General features: G+C 38.6%; 1 protein-coding gene across 1 annotated transcript; it reads left to right on the top strand.

Annotated features, from left to right (window-relative positions):
* Positions 1-3,796: 3,796 nt before the first annotated feature.
* LOC140515337 (olfactory receptor 287-like) lies at positions 3,797-4,765 on the top strand. Its single transcript, XM_072626030.1, has one exon. The coding sequence runs from the start codon at positions 3,797-3,799 to the stop codon at positions 4,763-4,765; it is 969 nt and encodes a 322-aa protein (XP_072482131.1).
* The last annotated feature ends 9,327 nt before the right edge of the window (positions 4,766-14,092 follow it).

The raw sequence follows: 14,092 nt of genomic DNA, 5'->3' as shown, positions 1-14,092 counted from the left end.
TTGTACCCGTTGCTACAAGGCATAAAGGAGTCATGTGGATAATTTGCTTAATTTGGGGTTGTGAAGCAATCTTGGTGAGCAGGGATGTGCTGTTCTAGACATTAATGGGAAAGAAGAGGGTAAAAGAGCACATTTTATGTCTCTGTTAATGTCATGGAAATTGGGGCTCCATGCAATCTGGTGTTTTAGGTCACCTTAACACTGACATGACCACAAACATGATGACCTCTTCTGGTGTTTCACTGTGGCATGGAGAGGACCCTGGATGCTTATAGGTTCTCCCAGTAGAATTAATGCTCTGAGAAATCTACAGTGCTGAAGATAAAATAATGATCAGCGGGTTTAGCATTTTACATCTTTCAAGAAACCTTTCCATTTATTATTTCACTTAGAGTCATAGATCTGAAATGGTCTTGGAGGTCATCTAGTTCACTGTTCTGCTCACATCTGCCCTATGAGATTCATAGGGCAGCTGTAGTAGCTTTTGGAATTAGAGGACCTGGGTTCAAATCCTACCTCTGATTTTTGCTGTTTGTCTGACCTGGACCTCAGTTTCTTCATTTGTAAAATGATGGGGCTGGACTGGATGACCTAGGAGGTCCCTTCCAGCTCTAAATCTATGTGACCTAGAGAGAAAAAGTACCTTATCTCAGGTTGCACAGCTAGTTATTGGGAGGACCAGGATGAAAGTTGAGATCTTTTATACCTTGGCTAAACCAATCAATTAATCACAAAAATTTATTAGGTACTTACTATGTGCTGGGCGCTGTACTAACACAAGAGATATAAAGAAAAACCAAACCAGACCTTGTCCTTAAGGAGCTTACAATCTAATGGGGAAACAACACATAAATAGATAAGTATGTATAAGACACATACAGAGTAAATGGAAGAGCATCTTAGAGGATAAGGTTCTAGCAGACCAGGAAAGGCCTCCTTCAGGATTTGAGCTGAGTTTGGAAGAAAGCCAGGGCACTGTGAGAAGACAAGAAACAAACACAGACTTGCTCTGTGCTCATTGGGAGGGAGCATGGTGGACTCTTAACGCCACGTAAACCTGCAGAGGACGTCCTTCCTACATCTGACGGGAGCCAGCTTGCTTGTGTGCCTTCTACATTATTTGACTTTTGTTGTATTTTTCAAGGTCATGCTGCTGTGATTATCTTTGACGTCACCATAATGAGCGCATCATTGTTCTGATTTTGCTTCCTTCACTCTGCATCATTTTATATGGTCTTTCCTTATTTCATGGTGTTCTTCAAGTAGACCATTTCTTATGTTGCTAGTTGTTCATCCTTTGTTCCAGAGGACAAATGACACCCTAGAATGATGTGTGTGTGTATGTGTGTGTGTGTGTGTGTGTCTATGCGTGTGCATGTATACAATAGCAGGGCAGCATGAGTTCAAATTTAGCCTTAGACACTTACTAACTATGTGACCTTGGGCAACTCACTTTACCCTGTTTGCTTTGGTTTCCTCATCTGTAAAATAAATTGGAGAAGGAAATGGCAAACCATTCCAGTATCTTTGCCAAGAAAAATCCAAATGAGGTCATGGAGAGTTGGATACAGTTGAACAACAACAACAATATTCTGCGATGTCCCTAGACCATAGTTTTATCAGATATTTCCCCATCAACATGGGTTGCTTTCCATTTTTTTTGCTATTATTAATAAAGTTGCTAAGAGGTAGTATAGAATGCTGGATAGAATTGACTTCCCAGTACAAGGCCCTTCAGTACAAGGCCCTTCTCTGACTATATAGAGCCACACAGCATCTTGGATGTGTGGTCCTGAACAAGTCATTGAACTTCTTGGTGTCCCAGGCAACTCTTAGAGACTCTAAGTTGCAGAGCAGAGGCCAATTTTCATTGTTAGAGGGAATTGCCTCACTGTGTGGTCTCTATACCAGTGAGCTCAAAGTTTAGGAAAACAATAATAGAGAACATCCTGATGGAGTTACCAGTGCAGTTTGGTAGCTGAGAAAGCTCTTGACTTTTACAACATTAAGTAGCAACATCAGGTCAATGTAAGAAGACTTCATGAGCCAATTGTTACTGGAAGGCACTATGTTAGAAATAAATCAAAATGAAAAACAATTCTTCCCCTCAAGGAGCTTATGTTGTATTGGAATAAATGAAGACAGACCCAAGTGAGATAATATTTGTAAAGTGTTTAGCACAGTGCCCAACACATAGTTGGTGCTATATAATGCTAGCTATTATTATTATTATTAACTTGGGGTTTTAAAATCATTATATTAATGAAAACTCAGAAACTCAGAGGTTAGTATTTGAAGTCATCTAGTCATCTAGTCTAACTCAATGCAAGAACTGCTTCATTTTCTCTTAACAGGTGATCATCCAGTTTTTGCTTGAGTATTTCAAGTGATGGTGAAGATCACCACCGAAGAAAGCTTTCTAACTTCCTTCTATGAAGTTTTGTTCTGGTTTGAGATAATAGCAGCTGACATTAAAGTAATGACTTTTCTCTTGGTCCTTACAATAATCTTGTAGGTTCTCCTGTAGAGCACTACTTACAGATGGGGAAATTGATGTTCAGAAAGGTTAAGACCACACATCTGGGGCTTCTTCCAGTTCTGAATCAATGATCCTAAGTTGCAGAGTTGGGATTCAAATCCAATTCTTTTGACTCCAAGTCCAGCCCCTTTCCATTATACCACAGGGCTCCTCAGCATAGAATAGTCTGACAGAAGCATGGGGGAAAAGTTTTATTTTCACTCTGATTCTAGAAGATATGTTGGTATTCATTTCTAAGTCTGAAAATCAGAATCAGGATTGAAGAATCTTAATATTCTATCTAGTTATTCACATCTTTTGAAACATTATGCTCTCCTCTCCTTTCCAGATGAAGGATTAAGACATGGAGCATGTCAGTGATTAGCCTAATTTCCCCTTTTGGACAGTGTGAAGAGCCAAGATTTTCTACTTTCTATTTTCTGATGCTTTTGCTTCTCTGGAAAACAATATCTTAGGAGGCAGTTGTGATGTAGTGGAAATAGAACCAGATTTGGAGTTCAAAGATCTGGATTTGAATTCTAAGATTGTTCTTTGCTAGCTGTATGACTTTGGGCAAGTCACTTCACATTTCTGGCCTTGGTTTCCTCATGTATAAAATGGGATGGCGGACCTGAATGAGCTCTATAAGTCACATTCTAAATCCTATGTGTTTAGTAATGAGGAATGGAACCACATTCTTCTATGGAAGTCTAATGATGACGTCTCTATAGCCTCTCTGCTTCTAGTCTCATTGGTGTGGAGTCCCCAGTCAAACTGGTCAATTTGGTGTCCTCTGAGTCAGCATATCATCTTTTACTTCTGTGTCTTTGTAAAGCTAATCTATCCTCCATGCTGAAATGAACTCCCTTCTCATTTCTGCCTTTTAGAGTCTTTAGCTTCCTTTGAGGCTCAGATTGTGTATCATATTTTACATGAACCATATCTTTCTTGATCTCTATGGTCAATAAATTTGCATTCATTAAGCACCTACTATGTGCCATGCACATAGCAAGCCCTCTCTTCCTCTTCAAGTTATTTACCTAGTTTGTTGAATCTTGTACCTCAACCCTCAGTAGAGTGTAAGTTTCTTGAGGGCAGGAACTTTAAAAAAAATGCTTTGGTATCTCCAGTTCTCTGTATGGTGACTTGAACATAGAAGTTCAAGTAGCTTAAGAAGTTCAAGTTCAATAAGTATTTGTTGAATGAAAAAAGGAATGCTGTGTTAAGGATTTCCTTAATGGTGTGCTCTTGTGTATTCTAGCAGTTCCTGTTTCATGGATGGAAAAGAAAAATCTATCCAACTTGGAGGAATTTATTCTTCTGGGATTCCCAGGGACACAGAGTTTGCAGATATCCCTCTTCCTGTTGTTCTTTGTCATGTATGTGCTCACTGTAATGGGCAACATGGCCATCATCACCCTGGTATGGACCAATCAGCACCTTCAGACTCCCATGTACTTTTTCCTTTGTAATCTCTCCTTCCTGGAGATCTGGTTTACTACAGCCTGTGTCCCTAAGACCTTGGCTAACTTTGCATCTCAGAGCAAAGCCATCTCCTTCATCAGCTGTGCCACTCAAATGTACTTTGTCTTCTCCCTCGGGTGCACTGAGTATTTTCTCCTGGCTGTGATGGCATACGACCGCTATCTGGCCATCTGCTATCCTCTGAGATATAGCACCATCATGACCCACATTGTCTCAGCCCATCTTGCCTTGGGTTCCTGGGTGTGTGGCTTCTCAGCCATCGTTGTGCCCACTGTCCTTATCACTCGCCTCTCCTTTTGTGCCTCCAATGTCATCAACCATTTCTTCTGTGACATTGCCCCATGGATTGTGTTATCCTGCACTGACACACGGGTGGTAGAATTGGTGTCTTTTGGGATTGCCTTTTGTGTCATCTTGGGCTCTTGCATCATCACATTGGTCTCCTACATCTATATCATCTCCACCATTGTGAAGATCCCATCAGCCCAGGGGCGATATAAGGCCTTTTCCACATGTTCTTCCCACCTCACTGTGGTACTTATCTGGTATGGTTCAACCATTTTCTTGCATGTGAGAACCTCTGTTGAGAGCTCCCTGGACTTGACCAAGGCCATTACAGTCTTGAACACCATTGTAACCCCTGTACTCAACCCCTTTATATACACTCTTAGGAACAAAGATGTGAAAGAAGCCTTTTGGAAAACAGTCACTGGGAGGAGAAGCTACCCTAGAGTCAGGGTTTTCAGCACTCTGACTAGATAATTGGGGTTTGGGTTGTCTCCCTTGATTCAGTTGTTGCATATAGGCTTCCTATACTGTGTTTCTCTTGGTTAAAGATGATAAAAACAAAGTTTGGGGGCATGTTGACTAACTCCAGGACAGGGGTAGAATTGAGTCATGTACCAGGTAATGTAAATATCATCATCAATAACATTATTATTAACTTATTATTAACAACATTCAGTTCAATCCAACAAGCATTTATTAAGTGGTTTCTATATACTAAACACTATGCTAGTTGCTGGGCACACAAAGAAAAAAAAGGAATTAGTCCTTGCCCTTTTCTGGATCAGAATCTTCTTACTACTGGGTCTATAGACCTATAGAGTAATTTATACTTTTTCCTCCTTGATTTCTTTTTTTTTCAAATTAATAATTATTTTTTTCCTTTTCCCATCCCACCCATTGAGGAAGAAAACAACAAAAAAAGAAGGAATAAACCAAATCTTTGTAACAAATCTGCATAGTCAACCAAAAAAAAAAAAAGTCTCACCCATGGTCATATTTGAAAATATTTGTTTCATGTTGCATTCTTCATCTAGAGTTCATTACTTCTCTCTCAGGGGGTGAGTAGTAGTCTTCTAGTACTTTTTGTTTCTACAGGAAAGAAGAGGAGAGAACAGAAGCATCTGAGCACTACAGGGATTTACCCACAAGACATTCTGGCATTCCTTACTGGAAGTCATTTCCCCCCTGTTTTATAGACCTAGTATTTTAGGTGCTCAGGCCCCAAATAGCAGGGAATACATAACATAATCTTGGAGGAACATCATGGAGTGGAAAGAGGAGAAATCAAACACAGTTTTTTTCAGCACTTAGAACAAATCTTTCCTGTAGTAACTGAGCAGCAAGGCAGTGCAGTAGATAAAACTCTAGACCTGGAGTCAAGTAGAGCTGGGTTCAGATTGGGCCTCAGATACTAGCTGTATACAAGTATTTAGCTTCTGTCTACCTCAGTTTCCTTATCGATAACATGAGGATAATTTTACACTTGCCTCATAGAGTTGTTGTAAGGACAAAATGATGTCTTTATGAAGTCCTGTGTAAAACTTAAAATGCTACATAAATGTTAGCTATGATGATGGGGACAACGGCGATAATGACGATGACAACAATGATGATTTTATCCATCTTTTAAAGTTGGTTGACAAAATGCTCCCCAATCCTAACACTGTGAAAGAAAATATAGAATTGGGGTATCCTCACATTTTGCCCTTTCATTCTGGCTGCACGTTTCTAAGGATGTAATTCTTATTGGTAACAATAGTAGTCCATTCATTAGTGGGGGCACCCTCTTCACCAGCACAATTCCAGCTCCTTTTCAGCTGATGGGCTACATTTTGACAGAGTCAGTGACTCAGTAATACTTAGCTGAGCTCCTCACTACAGGCCTTTCCAATGCTGTGGACCCCATTCAATTCATGCCCCGCTGATAGCATAATTTTCAAAGACCCAGGATCACTTCCGCATTATGAGGGACTGAAGGACTTTTTGGAGTGGTATACATAATTCCTAGGATCACAGATATAGAGATGGAAGACACTTTAGAGATCACTCAGTCCAACCTCCTCATTTTTACAGTTGAGGAAACTGAGACCCAGAGAATTGGAATGACTTGTCCAAGGTCACAGGGCCATTATGCATCAGAAACAAGACTTGAACTGAGAATTTCCTTGCCGAGGCCAGCTCTCTATCCACCATGTCACATTGTTTCTCTTTTTTTATCATATTTATTAAAAACTCAAGAAAGAAGAACTAACCTCACATTTCATGGCATTAGCACAGGGGCCCTGGAGCCATGTCACACCAGTGACTCTAATACCTTCATGTTACTCCAATAAAGGAAGAAGGGAGGGGAAGTTTTTGTGAAATGTGAAGTGAGAAATAACAATCACTTCCCTCTCAGTTTTGGACTGTGGAGAAAGAGATAAGGCATTACCAGCTCATGTGCAAAGTGTCCCAAAAGTTTTAGTGTAGTTTTAGACTACTTTACAAGTAACAATGTAGCTCAACCTCATTCTTTCCTTCCAGCTCCATGGGATGTCATATTGTGACTGATAAGAGAGCAGAGGAAAGAGAATTCTTCCATTTGACTCATCTTTGGTCTTAATTCTCTTTATTATTACCTGGCTTCAAAACCTGAGCCCTTCCATTATGCCACACTGCCTCTCTGAAATCAGTTCAACAAACATTTTAAAATACTTACTATGTGTGAAAATAATACTAAAGTACTATGGGAGAAAATAATACTACATTGGTCCTCACAACAGATGCAAGAGGCCTATAGTAGAAATATCCTTACCTCTATATATCAGGAAAGGAAACTGGTTCAGAGAAGTAACATGCGTTGTCCAGGGTATCATAGCTAGGTTGACAGAAAACACTCAGACCCAAGTCTTCTGACTTCAAGTGCATTTCTAGGTATTCAATCATAGAGAAACAGCATGCATAAAAATAGTGAGCATAGTTTGATGTACCCAAGTCCTGAGCTGCCTACACAGATCACTTATCTGGGAACATTGTACCTAACTTTTTAAAAAGTGGGCCCTACAAAAGCAAGTGAACTTCACATGATCCTCTTCCATGTGCCATCTGGGCTGTAACTGGGCAGCTAGTTTAGGGTTCCTGAGCACTCATAAATAAGAACAGGGACAGGAGAGACATATAATAGGAACCTGACATTATTATTATTAACCTTTTTAAAGAATAAGCAGTGGGGGGAAAAGGAGAAAAGTTGGAGACCAGGTGCTTCTTTGCAGAAGGAGTTAGAATAATCCTCTTGCTTTTTAGCTGTCTCTATCTCCTGACACACCACACTGCCTCCTTTCCTGTCTAGATGAAATGATATAGGAGTCTTTCCAGTTGCTTTGTTCTCTCATTCTCAGGAGGCTATAGTTGTACAAGCTGATTGAATGGAAAAGTCTTTGCGTCTCCCTTCCTGCTTCCCTGACCCCCAAGTTTACATGGCTAGTCACCAGGTGATCATGGATTGAAGTGAAGCTCAAATTTGCACTCAGATATGGGATGTGAGAATGAAAGGGAAACAGCCAGTCGAAGGGAGGTATACTGACCCGATCAATGTTTCTGTCTTGAGTTATTCAGGTTCCTGCAGCATTGGATCTGATTTCCCAGAATGTTAAGTTCAACCTGAGGGTCCGCTAACCCTGAATAAGATGGGAAGAACTATTGTCCAACTCTTCTGCCACACCTTTACAAGGACAGAAGAGCACATAGACTCCATCTGGAATTGCCAGAATCTATCCCAGACCCTTGGCATGAGATCCAGTCATGGAGCCTCTTCTTTGATTCTGGGAGCACTTTAACCTTGAGAATGGTAGGCAGAGATACCCCATTCTTCAATATCTACAAAGTATGAGAATTAATTTCAGAAGTAATGAAATCATATAGGAATATTTAGAGAGTCAGAATTCCAGAAGCCCGTAGTCCTTTCATTAATAAAGTTCTCCGTGTTCTGTCCAACCATGACACGAATGATGCTTTGGAAGAAGCATTCTGGGAAGAACAAATGCTTCAACATATTCAAGATGACTTTGGCATGGACTGCATTAGATCTCTAGGATGTGTTGGTTGGTAATTTCTCATCAAATTGAGAGTGGCCAGAAAATGATGCTCTTTCATCCAGTCAATCAATCAATTATCCATCTATCTAGCATTTATTAAGCACCTGCTTATGATATGTCAGGCATAATACTGTGACCTAGAATAATTTCCAAGTAGCAGAAGCAAAGGTAGATATCTATAATGTGTGTGTGCATGCACATGTGTGTACACACAAATATGTATATAAATATGTATATATACTCATACAGAAATATATACATATATGTATATACATGTATATGCATACATACATACATTTGTATATGTATATTTTCATACTTATCTCAGAATTGTACACCCTTGTTTTCCATAAAATGATATCCATATACGCCCTTATGGGTTTTTTTGGCTTTTTTTTGAATATGACTAATTAAATGATATTTCTAAGTACTCACTGTTTTTATAAGTATTGTTGTTTGGAAAAAACTCAAACATTTCCCCATATTAATCCTCTTAATTTATAACAGGTTGCACTCTTCACATTCATTATTTGACTCAGTCAGCAAAAAAACCTGGGAGTTCGCTTAGTCATTCATTCAGTAAATAATACTCATCAGAGATGAAGATGGAGAGCATTCTAACAAGGGGAGACAGTTGGGAAAATGCCCAGAAAAGGAGAATTGGAAGAGAGTGGTATCCTGAAAACCTGGAGAGAAGAGAATATGAAGGAGATGTATGATAAGCAATGTCAAAGCTAGCAGAGAGGTTAAGAAGAATGAGGATTGAGAAAGGGCAAAGAAAAAATAATGGAAATAAAAAAATAATTATGTTAAGGAACACAATAATGAAATAAATATAGTGTGATGTAGGTGAAGTGATCATTAGAGATAAATGTATCTATTTGAACATGAGTATTCAACTAAAAACCCCTAAAACCAACCAACAAATTAGCAAATACTTCAAAAGGATAAAAGTATAAATTTTAGAATTAAGAAGTCAAATTAAAAACAGACAAATGGATAATACAAAGACATGGTTTTAAATTTGATTTGATTTGATTTCATTTGAGGCAATCCTTGGATAAAAAAGCAAGTATATTAATAATGTCCATCCAACAATTAACCCTCTCTGGCTGAAAAGCAACCATGTAACTAAAATTTTGGAAAAACAGTCACACCTCCGTGAATACATTTTAATCACTTGAAACCCGCAGTTACTGTTGGGGAAGGAGGAATGGAAACTTTTTTCAATTTGCCATTGTACACCTTCCTGAGCTAATCCCTAGGGACTCATTAGCTATCTACCAATGATAGGTAATGGCTACACACTTCTGAAGGAGGCTAAGAGGAAGCAGCATAACTGGTATGTCTCCCAGGGACATATTTAAGTAGAGAAATTGGGGGAGTCAAATGGCAGATCTAATGTGTATCCCAGTTGTGAGGCCACAGATTTGTTTTCCCCCTGGGGTATCCAGACTAGCCAGGCTCTAGAGGTACCTTGGACAGAGCTCATAATTGATTTACATTCTCATTTCCCTTAATATCCTCGGGATTTTAAATATGGTTTAACCAGACACATATCTCCAGATCTGGAATGCTCTGCACTCTGTTTAAGTATGATTTATTCAAGGTTCATAGAATTAGAATCTTAAGAGATGGAAGGTAACTTGGAGGTCATCTATTCCAACTTTCTATCCAATGCAGAAATCCTTTCTTCAATACCCTAGATAGTGCTCACGTGATTATTGCTTGACTACCTCGTTATAGGTAGTTATGGTAAAGATAGCAAAAATGTGAATTTTCATTTATTACTATAAGATAGAGGCAAGTCATCTTGAGGAAGAGACCCTGATTGGGCTAGTGGAGCAGAACAAAACTGTGCTGAGAGAACTAACCTGAGAGTTCATTAAAAAGTCTTTTCACTGACTATTCCTCATGCTTCTCTGCCTCCCCATTGATATTGTCTCCTATTTTCAGGGTATATTTCTTGTATGTACATAGTTGTTTGCATCTCATCTTTTCCATTAGAATGTGAGCTCCTCAAGGGAAGAGACTGTGCTTTTGATTTTATTTTAGAGGTAGCTAGATGCTGCAATGGATATTATGTCATGCAAATGTTATACTTGGTCTGAAGTCAGGAAGATCTGAATTCAAATATGGCCTCAGATTCTTACTAGCTTTGTTACCTCAGACAAATCAATTATATCTCTGTCTGCCTTGGTTTCCTCAGTGCTATAATGGAAATAGCTATTAGCAACTACCTAGGAATTATTGTGAGGGATCAAATGAGATAATATTTGTAAAGCACTTAACCTAATGCCTGGCACACAGTAAGTACTATCTATAAATAGTAATTCTCTTGCCTTTTCATTTGTATCCTTAGTACTTAGCACAGTACCTGGCACATTTTAAGTACTTAATAAATGTTTTTATGGATGATGATGAGAATTGAGAGCTCAGCAAGAGAAATATTTGATGCAGCTCTGTATTTACCTTTGATTGTCCAGCCTTGCTTCCATCATTTACGTTCCTCCAATACTTTAATATTGGGCTACTTCCACTTCTTAATAAATCACAAGTATTATACTTTGTGAAACATCTCTTACATATTTTGAAAAAATGCAAGGTGGACAGTGAGTTCCTTTTGGTTTTTAATAGATACCTCCCCTTTTTCTTCCTCATTAGAATTACTTGTGTTCTCAGAATTTCATTCTTAAGACTTTTCCGTGCTTCTTGGTCCATCCCTGTCTTATCCCTCTGAAGCTCTAAATTAACTTTCTTCTAATTCCTTTTCCTATGGACAGTTTTTCAAATATCTTTAAACTGTTCAAACCATAGTTCATTTTCCTCTCTTTGTGTAATTACTTTTATTAATCACACAGAAGATAATTCAGTTCAAAGCAAACACATTTAATGAAGTAGTATGGTGGTAATAGATAACAAATATCCTATTAACCTTGAACTTACTCCCATGCAAATACAGAAATGCTTATTCAGAAGAGTTGACATGAATAGGGATCAACAATGGGGTGTACACCTGCAGGCTTGAGTGGAAGAGTGCACATGCAGGTAATAGTAAGACAGTCAGATGAAGGGGCAACTCATACCTCTGGTCATGTAGAGCTGCTTAGAGCAAAGTATGCATGATGAGAAGAGTTTGAAGATAAGGGAGATTTTCCAATTCTATAGAGCACAGTGGAAGAGGGAGGGTAGAGATGGATAGAGACTTAGTAAGGGAAGGACTGAATGAGATGGGGATGTGAGTGCTGGGAATGATAGAAGGGGGAAAAGGCTTTTGTCTCAAACAAAGCAATTCATTCTCAAGGATTCAAGAAACTGGAGGTGGAAGTTTTCTAGCTATAGAACAGGGGAAATACCTCTGCATCAGAGTCTATACCATCCTGTGATGATAATGGAGACATAGATATCTATAATCCCTTTACAAACATGGAAGATCTAGGGAATAGGGGCAGTTGGATCAGGTTCCTGGGCCAATAAGTACCAGATGATCGGATAAGCTGAGGCAGCTAGGTCATGTGGTAGATAAATTGATGAACCTGATGTGAGAAAGACTTAAGTTCAAATTTAGTTCCAGATACTTATTAGCTGTGTGATCCTGAGCAAGTCACTTGGCCTCTGATTGCTTTGGTTTCCTCATCTGTAAAATGTACATAATAGTAGCATCTACCTTCCAGCATGGTTATGAGGATCAAAAGAGATAATATTTACAAAATGCTTTGCAAACTTTAAAGCCCTGTATGAATGTTACTACTGTAATAATGATAGCGATTATTAATGTTTCCTAAAGATATTAAAACAAACAAAACAACATAGGCCATACAAGAGTTCTTAACTTTGCAATAAGACTTCTTTGTTATAGGAGATCTAAAAATAAAGATTATTCCTCCAAGTCTCTGCTTTTCTAGTGGGTATCCGGGTTCTGCCTACTTTTAAGGAGTGACTATCATTCCTCTTAGTATTTCCTAGAGCATAAGCCTGATGGTCGGAAGACCCGAGTTCAAGTCTCAGCTGCCCTGTCACTTCCTTCAGGTCTGACATGCCTCACTGCCATTTGACTTACTGATGCAACCTAAGGACTTCTGGGCTTTGCCATCTGACATCCACTTAAATGTCCTTTTATGTGTTGTGAGCTTCTTGGGAATGAGGAGTGCCTAGATTTCCCCCAGCCCTCCCCTGCAACTTGGATCTCTATCATTTCTTAGCATATTACAGTGCTTAATAAATGCTTTTTGCCTTCATTCATTCATTTTCACCTATGCAAATTAAAATCTGTGTGACTTTGGGAAAATCAATTCCCATCTTGGGGCCTCACTTTACTTATCTGTATGTGGTGGGGGCTAGGTTCAATTCCAATGTTAATATTCTATGAATTTCTGAAGGGAGCATTTGAAAATATTTGAAGAGTATTCGGGGACCCATTGGACATTGCTCTTCATACAATGGTATCTCTTACAAATTGACTTACCTTGGAGGTGACAGACAACTTGTTCTTGGCTGTCTGTTCAAGGCCTTTGTCAAAACTATACTCTTACTGATATAAAAACAACATTGTCCCCCATGTACATTTAGGTTTAGGGAAAACTTAACCAACCCTCCAACTCTATGGAGAATTACTGTTTCTTTTCTGGCCACAATTAACTTTAGGCCAAAATACTAGTCCATTAATTGAAGACAAGGTGCCACTGCTTTCATCTCACTTTTTTCAAATGAAAACTTGATTATTCTTTATTAGAACCAATAGTCAGCCACATGTTCTTAGTGCTGAGAAATTAACTTCTCATGTCACCAGTCTGGAGTCTATCTTTCCCAAATAGAGACAATGTGATTTCTCCAAGTGCCATGTCTCTTCTAGTTAATCAGAGAGGTGGAATGACTGGAAGTCTGAGACTGGGTAGGAGATGCTCCCCATGTGCTTTAGGTACAATTAATCTTTTTTTAAAAAATGAATTTTCATTGAAATCTTTTGTACATCAACAGAATTTCTCTTAACAACCCTCTTTCACATCCTTCCAGAGAGTCATTCCTTATAACAAATAATTTTTTAGGAAAAAATAAAGAGAAAAAGGAAGAAAAGAAACATTTGGAAAATTGATCAATATACCCCCAAATTCTGAAAACAAATGCAATGTTTCTCACTCATGAACCTCTAACCTCTGCAAAGGAGTGGGCTGGCCATGCCTTTTCTTATTTATTTTTTGGAGTCATACTTATTCTTTGTAATATTGTGACATTTATTTTTAATGTTTTTTGCATGTTTATTCTTTTCTTTTTTTTTCTCTTTTTTTCTTTTTTTTTTGTAATGTTTAACAATCACTGCCATACAATTGCGATTTTATCCCTCCCCACCTACTCCCCACTACCCCCCTCCCTCCCCACGACTGCATACAATTCTGTATAGATTCTACATATACTTTCCTATTGAGTATATTTTCACTATAGTCATGCTATGTAGTCAGACTAAGATAAATGAAAGAAATCATATAACAAATCAGAACATGATACACAAACACATACACATACACAAACATGATCTGCTACAATATGTGAGTTACTTCCATATTTCTCTCTCTGAGTGTGGCAGGCATTTTGCCTTGAGATCCTCCATTGGGATTTTTTTTTTTTTTTGGTAAGAAGTTCTTGTGTTATTACAAAAATCTAAGTCTACCAGATGTTTATTCTTTTCATTGTCATTGTTGTAGTCACATTGTTGTTTCCTTGGCTCTGTCTC

Source organism: Notamacropus eugenii, chromosome 1 (genome assembly GCF_028372415.1).
Source record: "Notamacropus eugenii isolate mMacEug1 chromosome 1, mMacEug1.pri_v2, whole genome shotgun sequence".
Taxonomy (NCBI): domain Eukaryota; kingdom Metazoa; phylum Chordata; class Mammalia; order Diprotodontia; family Macropodidae; genus Notamacropus; species Notamacropus eugenii.
This window is presented reverse-complemented; position numbering and strand designations above follow the sequence as displayed.

Excerpts from the sequence above, each read along its gene's own strand:
- LOC140515337 (XM_072626030.1), top strand. The coding sequence starts at position 3,797 with ATGGAAAAGAAAAATCTATCCAACTTGGAGGAATTTATTCTTCTGGGA.